Consider the following 10,074-nt stretch of genomic DNA (forward strand, 5'->3'; position numbering starts at 1 on the left):
TAGACTTGGAGTATACGAAGGGTTAGATGTTTGAGTCTAACACGTGTTACAGGTCACTGTGGATAGCAGAAATAAACGACATAAGATCAGGCCTGCCATGGCAAGGATGGCCGGAGCGCTGTTTGGTAGCCTTATCGTCAATCTGTATCATGTGATACATGATGATATGTGCCTTGTAATTATGCTCCAGGGATTGGCCGCGATGGTGAACCTCATTAACAAAACATCACGTGTTCACATCTACCCCTTCCGTTCCTAAATATAAGTCTTTCAGAGATTCCATCTGTTTCTAAATATAAGTTTTTCAAAGATTTCAATGAAGACTACAAACGGAGCAAAATGAGTGAATCTACACTCTAAACTATGTCTATATACATATGTATGTAGTCCCTATTAGAATATCTAGAAAAACTTATATTTAGAAACAGAGGGAGTACTTTTCTGCGATGATCTATCACGTATTTTCTGATACCAACGACCCTGGGAATCTGACTTCCAGGTGGTGGTTTCCTCCAGAAATTCCATATAGGCGTCCTGCACCAGTGTCAAACGCAACTGGTTCTTCCTTAACCAACACGCAACATTAATGATCCCCGAAAAGGAAAAGGAGATGTTATGCAGTTAACTCAAGAGTAAAGGCAATGCACAGTACGCTCAGCATAGGAAGACGCTCAGTACAATGTTCCAAGAGAATCAGTTACCGTGGCTACGAAGGAGAAAGTCAACTGGGTCAACAGAAGCTCCATCGCAAAGCCAAATTTACACCTACGAACCTACGATCGCAACTCGATGGCCTAGTTATGTTACAGGGCAAAACTGGACAAAAATAATCACACCCACCTGGGAGCAACCAGTTAGGAGATTAGCAGAAAACAAAGAATGAACAAAATTTCCTGAAGAATGAATAACTGTCCTAAGTATGTGGTTAAGCGCTACTCAATCAACTGTCCGTCCTTGTGTCGTTTAAGCGACCGGCATCATCTGACGGTGGCTTTATGTACCTCCCTATGGTTTTTTGCCGAGCCCTCTTCTTCATTCTCTGGATCTTGTCTTTGGTCTGTTGCTTCCTCCGCTCCTTCTCCTGCTGCCGCATGGTCCTCTCCCGCTCGTACAGACCTTGCCACACAACTTCGCCAGTTTGTGGCCAGAGCCACCTTCTGTCAGGGTGGTCCGCATCAGCCTCTTCTGCCAAGTCTTCGTCCATGCTCTTCAGGGTAGCGTAGGAGAACCACTGGATTGACATCTGACCTCTCCTGCCCTCCAGCGGATGCTGCTCCTGCATTGCACCAGTCTCTGGGTTTACATAGACCATCCGCCGTGCACTGTGGAACGCCCAAACGTTTACAATCAACTCGAGAACACCAGAGTAGCAGTGCTTGTCCTGTACATGTACATATCAACAAGAGAGCAACGGTCACAGGTTTTCGAGGTGGAAATAGCATAACTATCGTATATCACAAACATATAGGTCAGATTTCATTTCCTGTAAAAGTGATCAGCTGTTCTTTTGTTCCAGCCACAAGTGTTCGAATGTTCTATATCAGTATATCACTGTGACAGGACTAGGAAGGGTATTAACTATTGTCAATAGGTGATAGAGGCGCTCACCCTGTGGAGACTCAAGATGCAATGCCCAGTTTGATGATGCTTGTCGTACATCTGTGCATCCAGCGCATCTACAAACATCCTACAAAACAGCATCTCTGTAAAATACCAACCGAGTATATACAAGAAAGAATTTGAACCATAAAACGCAGGACTTAAAACAAACCAAGTCCTCTTTGGACCTTAGCCCAATGTCTACACATGCAACAACAAGGCTATATACTTAAACAGTAAAAAATACACACATACTCCCTCCGTCCAGAAAAGCTTGTCCCTTAAATGGCTCAAATGGATGTATCTAGCACTAACTTGGTGCTACATACATCCATTTGAGGGACAAGCTTTTTCGGACGGAGGGAGTACAACTTTAACCATCGCTGGGCGTTATTGGAGACAGTATATACACAGGCTATGAAATTCTTACAGTAGTAGATCACTTTTTCATAGCCTGTGTATACGCAGGAGTACTTTTTTATGTTCACGGTAGTAGATCACTTGAAATGCATATAGTACAAGGCAACGACCAACTAGCCAGTGCACCAGGATTTCCATATCTAGTTAAAAAGAGTACTAGCTATATGGTTTGGCTATAATAATACTTTAAAAAAATGTTACCTTGAGAACATTACAAATTCCAGGAACGATCTCGTAGGCATAACCCAGCTTTGCATCACAGACCACGTGTCTCCGTCATTAGGCATACGTGGCAGAGAATTCAAATCTCCATCAAGCTGCAAGCCATACATCCTTTGAAAAGCCTCCAAAACAGCTAACCTTCAGGACAGAACTATGAAGAAAATTAGTTTGTTGTAAAACAAAGCAATTCAGTTTGGCACCACAGCCAAAAATTCTACTTTAAACAGTTCGTGAAATAGCAACTTTAGTTCTGTAAACATGGTAGGCCAGAAAGGGCAGTAAGATTCTCTAGAATGTTAGTATATAAGAGCATTCAGGTCACTACTTTAATGATCTAAGCGTTCTTATGTTTCTTCACGGAGGGAGTACACTGTAAGAAATGATGGTTGGTAACATGTTTTTAGAACAACTTATTGCCCAATCCAATACAATATCTGTTAAAACTAGAACATTCACAAAACTACATGCAACAGTGCAACCTACTCCCTCCGTCCGAAAATACTTGTCATCAAAATGGATTAAAAGGGATGTACCTAGAACTAAAATACATCTAGATACACCCCCTTTTATTCATTTTGATGACAACTATTTCCGGACGGAGGGAGACATGGTTAGATAGATGACCTGCAGTTCCCAGCATTAATCGCATCACAGAGGGACCAGAAATCTTGATTAGCATGATTTCTTGGATCTTGGTCCATACGAACCCAAAAGTAGAAGGCATCTCCATGCTTTTGAGTTTGAATAGCTTCCAACATTGCAGATTCAGCATTTTTTGACAAGTTCGCCTGCTTAGGAAATGGGATGGTAAGTATAGATAAGATGCTAAAAATTATGCACGACCTGGATAACTAATCTACATTGCATCATCAAAAGGAAAATTCATATCTACAGCTTGACAACGTATTAGGCAGTGACATCCAATGCACAGGTTCTGTACAAAGAATAATGCCCAAATCATTCTTATATCTATCATATTCATTGAGAATCAGTGGTACCCCAAAATAAAAATAATCAAAATACAAAGACCTCTTTGATATCAAAACAAAAATCATTCTACCTTTCTTGCAGTCACCCTCCAGGATTGAAATCCTATCCAAGAATTCTTGTGTATCCGGTCAATTCTGTTAGCCAGAGCAAAGAAAGCTCCAAATTCGCCAAGGATATCTCTGTAGTACCCACTGTTGAGCAGCGGGAGACGAGAAGAAGCATCAATGTCATCTGCTCCGAATCTTCGACCTTTTGAAGACTAATGGAAAACAAACTTCATGTGATCAATTTAAGCCATTGAAATATTTCTTAAGAGTGGCCAAATATATTCTGGCTAGCCACATACCAAAATCGGTTCCATTAGTATTAATTCAGTGATAAAAAATAATTTAAAACAAAGAAGAAATACGTATTTATTTATTTTAGTGGAAGAAGAAATAACTAATATACACATATTTGCATCTACATGTAAAGTCACCAGTCACCACATGGGTTGTTGGATTAAGTTTAGTTCGATCAGATATCTCCTCAGGTGACTAAATCTGAGCAATCCAAATCTGACTCAATGGTATACATGGCAGTTATATATGTTAACACCTAGATGAGTTTGCATTAGTTGTATGCAGGAAGCAATGCAAATCTTAGTTCCATCAAAAGTTGTGTTCACTGTCACACTCCCCATTTAACATGTACAACCAGCCATGGTACAAGGAATATGACATTTATATAAGGTCGGCTACAGATTTTAGATCTCATGATAAATTTTAGTGATTTATTGGTTTATAACATCAGAGATGGTTTTTAAATGTGTACATTTGGAGCATTCAGGCTGACCATTTAACATTCTGAATAACTTGGTTAGTGCTAAGAGGTGAAAACAGCTTACCAGGCCAATTCCACGATACAGAGAGCTCTGATGCAGAAAGGGCCAAGTTCCCTCCCCATAGAAGGGTTCGTATATACAGAGTGGCTGACCTGTCCGTTCAAGCTCCTTTTCATCTCTTTCATGCAATTCATTTTTCATCCTATCCACCCTTTTGACATTTCTATACACTTCCTCCCATGTTCCACGAGGTTGGTCACTCCTCTCCTTCAACTGCATAACAATCCAATCAAATTACTTAGCATGCATTGTTAAAACGATGAAAAATGATGTGTTAAATATCAAATTTACGTCAATACTTACATACTCTTCTTCCAATTTCATTTTGGCGCTCATAATCCGATTTGCTCTTTCTTCCTTCCATGCAATAGCAGAGAACGTTTCATCAATCTTTGGTGTAATACTGTGAGGATCATTCTTTCTGTTCCTGTGCCAATCCATTTTCTTGAGCATCTTGCAGTCAGCCAAACTTTCATTCACATTGTATAAGTGCTTCACATCCTCAAATAGATGCCATTTCCACTCTTGTTTCAAAGGCAAAGGTATCTCCCCAGCAGTTAACGGGGTCAGTGTTTCGGAAGGAAACTTGATAACATTTTCCAATAGTACAGCATAGCCTTCAATGGCTTCAGAAGCCATCAGATCCTTCGCACGGGCTTTACCAACTGATGCAATATTTTTCCCTAGATCGGATAGTTCCCCATTTGATACCACTTGCAGTAGGACTTGACTTAACATGGCAATATTCTTTCTTGGAAAAAGGAGTCCATTTATCCCATCATCAATCTAAGCCATCAAGATAACAGTGTTAGCTTATGATAAGATGTGCAATGGTAAGGTATTGTGTTGATAAATGCAATGCCAATAAAATTTGAGACATCATGAGCATACATATTTTGTGATCATTCCAAGGTCCGGAGCTATAACCAGCTTCTCAAGAATCATAGCTTCAACTAGCACACTGGGGAAGGATTGCTCATCAAGGCAAGAACAGTATATGACAAGGTTAGCTATAGCAAGGAGATTGTCAGTATCTTCAACAGCAACATGCTCCACTGCACCTCTTGAGAAGCCAACATTTAAAGCAATGGCCTATGATGATTAGAGCAATACCAAGCAGTTAGATGCAATTTAAAGGTTTATGACCTCTAAATAGTGAATTCAAACGATGAAAGACAGCATGGTTGTACATCCTAACCTCAAGGGCTATCCTATGCTTATCAGTTTGGTTTCCTGTTAAGATTCTCACTTTCAGTTCAGTCTGTGTGCTATTCTCAGAAGGATACTGCTGTAAAAGAGGTCCTACTGCTTGCAAGACAAGTGCCTCTTCCATCAAAAGCCCATCATATGAAAACTGACTACCAACCATAGCAATTACAAAATCTCTTGGACCTAAACTCAGGCTGATTCTCACATCTTTGTCATAATTTTTCGCAATGAATCTATCAGCTTGAAATGCTGGTGCAGGAGAACCTGGAATCACGAAATAGTTACCAGAATCAAATGCAGCATACATCACCTGCAGGAAATGAATATAATAAAATAATCTTATGTCAGGCTGGGGGATCTACATAAAAACGCAAACATTATTAATTCGTCAAATTTAGTAGTATGAGAATAGCTTAAATACCGGCAATATGTAGTTGGGAAAAACTATAACATTTGCCCTGCTAAAGACTTCTTGCCAACCACCTAGGATTTGAGTCATTCCACTAGACTTATATTCCCTAATACAATGAGCGAGGGAAGTCTCGTGCACAGTCCAAATGACAGGTACGGATTTGAAAGGCTCCTGCAAAAGACTGCAGCAAGACACATTAACTTTGAGTAAACATTTGGAAGCGGTCAAAATTAAACACCTGACTTTGTGCAAACACCTTAGAATAATCTGAAATATGTAGTCATAGTCCTTGTTTCATAACTACCTTGAAAATACTGGCCTTGCTTCAATTGAGTTTACAAGCATGCCATCATAGCTGCAGAAATACAAATAAACCTGGTGAGGAAATGATTAGGATGTGAGGCTGAGGCCACATACTATTTTCAAGTTAAAAATGCTGCATTATGAGACAATACGCAGTAAGTAATATAAGCAAAGAACTGGCAAGATATACTTTAAAACTTACTCTAGCCAATCCATAGAAGTGAGTAACTTTGTGTCCACAGGTAAGATCTCAACTGGTATGCCAATAGTACTCCAAATACTACTACATGGGCCATCCTCAAATGAGAAAACCTGCATTGAAAATTTGCAAAGCGGATTAATAACAACATACAGACAGGGAGTTTATGACATTTCAATCATGCGCGTCCATTTTGGTTTGGGTACTTGTGCAGTTCAAGTTTTGTGCAAAAGACCATAGATACACACTATGATAAGAGTGATTCAAGTAATCTATGCCTCAGTACTTGGGTTTTGGCTAGACATCTCAACTTGAATAGTTGGACTAGACAAGCAACTTGTTGACTAGACGTGACTCGTCAATGACAACTAGTGGCTCGACTAATTGTGCAACCCACTATAAGACTGAGCTCATGTTAGACCGAGACCACTCCAAAAGAGATGTACTTCCTAGTAAGCTCAAAGTATCAACCTAGCTCCCTGCCTCTGATAACCTAATACTTATAGCAAGATGTTGTGCTGGTTCAGAAAGTGGCCATGTATTTCTGGCTCCCACTCCCTTCAAATTTTGCAGTGTAGTCAACTAGTTAGGCCCCACTTGGATTGTCGATTGGCTCCTAAATACCCCCGTAACCGATACAGACCTCCAGCCATCGTGTTTATTCCAGGTGGAAATCACGCTGCAACCGGTAATATACACCTGTAAATTAAATCCCGGTCTATAAGCTTACACCGATTCCAAGCAGGGTCTAATGTGGTATTTGTAGCAAGCATGGCCACTAGTCTATGCATCGCACCCCGGCAAAAAGACTCGACTCTTCGGCTCATAAACTTAACACAGCACTTTAGAACCTATGCACATGCAAAAGTTTCTGCAACATAATGATCATGCACCATACAAAGAAGACAAAACAATAGAAATGAATAATCCATGCATATAGTACAGATTTTATTTCAACAAAGATCCTATTTCATCTCTAAGTGCTCATGAACTAGCAGTAATCAAAATATTAAACTTGCTGAAAAAGCGCAAAGGTAGAAGGAGGGTTCAGGGGGGGAACACCAACCATCGTTCAAGCATACCACAGTCCACAGAGTTCCATAATAAGACCATAACGCACATAGGGGTAATTAGGATACATATACGCGTGATATACTCCATTAGTCTAACAAAATATCACTAAGACTTGCACTGCATAAATTAGATTTGATTGTTGCCACCTCGGAAAGTAGGAGGTACTGACAGTGATACCTCATGCTACCTCTCGTGGAACTGCTATACTAGGAAGTGTGAACATCGAAATTAGAACTAAGAGATTAGTTGCATTACCGAATAGTACATCAGATACGGAATCTGAACTTGCTGTGTATACCATCAAGGAATATCACTTGACGAAGCAAACCAACTAATGAAGGAAACAATAAAGAGACGGCAACACGCGTTCCGGTATTCAGAAGAAAGCAGTTGAGGCACGCACCTTCATTTCGTAGCCCATCGCCTCCAGCACAGAGGCGACGCTGATCATCTGAAGCTGCATTGCGTCGGGAGAGAGATCCCCAAACACCTAAACGAAGTGCAATGAAAAAAATCAGAGCCGGAATCGCGAGAAAACAGAACTCAAACACCGCCCAGCTCAACAACTCACCAAGGCGAGGCGCGGCTTCCGGGCCCCGACCCTCTTGACGGGTCTCCCGAGCTCCGCCACGCTCTGAGCATCCTGACTCCGCTCCCTCGCCCACTTGTCCCGCAGCCTCGTGGGCTCGAACGTGAGGCCCTCGCCGTTCTCCAGCCCGCCGAGGCCGCGAGGCAGCACGGCTTCGGTCCCGCCCCGCCCCCATCCCCCGCTGGCGCGTCGCGAAGGGAGCCGCATCGTCGGGTTCTCGACGACGACCGATCCGGGGAGGAAGGTGTACACGAGAATGGTGACGAGGAAGAAGGCGGCAGCGGTGCCGATCCACTGAAGGAAGTCCACCTTGTCGACGAGCACGAACCGCGCGAGCCTGGATCTCACGCCCGGCCTCCGCGCCGCGCCTCCGCCTCCCGCCGGGGCGCGCGGCACCGGCGCCGGTGCCGCCGCGCGCTTGTAGCTCCCCGACCCGGCGGCGCTGTCGAGGGAGCCCATCGGCGCTCGGCCTAGGGTTTCGGGGCGGCCGCGGCCGCAGAGAGCATGGCGAGCGAGCGAGCGATTAGAAGCGGAGCAGTTGAGGAGAGCTGGGGACTGTGGAAGACTCGTGAGTCGTATTTAGCGAAGGAGGCGTTGCGCTGCCCCTGTTTTGTTCGTTTGGTCTGAGAGGGATGGGGGCGACTGGCGAGGACGAAGGGGCCTGGTGTGGTTTAAGGCGACGCTGGCAAGGCGACGTCCAGACGTCGGATCTCGATCGGACGGCGGGGTTTCGGGGGTTTAGCCTCGCGGTCGCGGGGCATGGGGCCGCGTGTTTCGGGAACCGGATGGAGTTACCACGTCTCGGGCTGCGTGTCATGCTGCCGCCACGCCGTCATGGCTGTTACAGGGCATGACAGGTGGGTCTACTTCTTTCGGGCCCGCGTGGCAGCCTCGAGGGTCGGCCGTTTACCGGGTGAGCATCGATCTGTTTTGCAGTCTCTAGCGACATGTTTTTTCTCGTGCGCCGCACCGCTACTTGCCTGGGACGGAAATAATTAATCAGAATATGAAGGAAAGCACGCAGGGGGGGAAGTGGCAGGGAAAAGGGAGAGCGGTGATTCGTCGTTCGACCGTAAAGTCTGGGCACGGTGGGGTGGGGTACATGCTTGTTACCTCAACTGGGGAAGGGAGGCTAGAGGGGAGCGGGAGAAAGCCGGGCGGCTCCGTGGCCGAAAGCTCCAGCCGTGGCGGCGACGAAGCGGGCGTTGCGGGGCAGTTTGGTTCATGTCCTGAACTCCATGCCTGGGAAATTTTGCTGCCTGGCCAGGCGTGAGAATCTGAAAAAAAGTTGCCTGGTCAGGCTAGCATATGGAAGGAGTGTTTGGTTCATAGCCTGGCCTAGTGGATTTTAACCCGTCGCTGTTTGCTCCCTGTTTGCCTCGTTTTCTGCACCACATCAATTAATATATGTAATTACTTTCAGGCTGCTGCACCAGGCTGTCCAGGCATCCAAAAAAGGACGCCTTGGACCAGGCTAATCATCTTGCCTCGTTTTCCATCAGGCTAACTAGGTTGTTTCGTTGTCCAGGCCAGGCATACTTCCTCTTTTCGTGGACATCAATCAAACATGCAGCAGGAAATTCCAGGCAGCCCCCAGGCCAGGCGTCACCCGCTGTGGACACGAACCAAACTGCCCCGCGTCCGGCCAGAGGAGAAGATATGCCGCCCGGTTCACTGACGGCTGACGCAACGCAGCGCGTGTATGCGGCTGAGAAACGTGTTGCTGTGTAAACCGTGAGTTGTAGCTAGATATACGAGTGGAATGCAAAAAGAAAAATATCACTTTACAATTCGCAAAAATCACCGTATCAAAAAACATAAGGCAGATAATTGTCTGCCTTTTACATTAAAAAAAACGCTTCAAAAATTGACAGCGGTAAAAAGCATTGAGTTTTTTTTCAAAAAGGGGTCAGGCCCCGGCCTCTGCATCAGAATGATGCATGCGGCCATATTATTAATAAATAAGCAAAATGTTCAACAAAAGTCACTACTGGAATCAGCTTCTTTGTCGTTGGTTAAAAAGGGTTTTCATTGAGATTTCGTGGTATCACTACTGGCCGCATGCATCATTCTGATACATAGCTAGGCAACACTGGGAAGCTGCCACGTGTCTAGCTATGCCATCCGCCAGCCGACGGCAAAGAGGTTTGAATCTTTGTCGTCTGCTGGCGGAT

General features: G+C 44.3%; 1 protein-coding gene across 1 annotated transcript; it reads right to left on the minus strand.

Moving 5' to 3' along the window:
- Positions 1–633: 633 nt before the first annotated feature.
- On the minus strand, positions 634–8,547 carry LOC109758667 (uncharacterized). Its single transcript, XM_020317536.4, has 14 exons — positions 7,883–8,547; positions 7,715–7,801; positions 6,241–6,350; positions 6,040–6,090; positions 5,745–5,916; positions 5,313–5,633; positions 5,006–5,206; positions 4,418–4,900; positions 4,118–4,327; positions 3,302–3,490; positions 2,866–3,029; positions 2,221–2,379; positions 1,609–1,687; positions 634–1,381 (listed from the first exon to the last, which is right to left on the minus strand). The coding sequence occupies exons 1-14, from the start codon at positions 8,357–8,359 to the stop codon at positions 941–943; spliced, it is 3,144 nt and encodes a 1,047-aa protein (XP_020173125.1). The 5' UTR covers positions 8,360–8,547; the 3' UTR covers positions 634–940.
- Between the last annotated feature and the right edge of the window lie 1,527 nt (positions 8,548–10,074).

Source organism: Aegilops tauschii, chromosome 3, assembly GCF_002575655.3.
Source record: "Aegilops tauschii subsp. strangulata cultivar AL8/78 chromosome 3, Aet v6.0, whole genome shotgun sequence".
NCBI lineage: Eukaryota > Viridiplantae > Streptophyta > Magnoliopsida > Poales > Poaceae > Aegilops > Aegilops tauschii.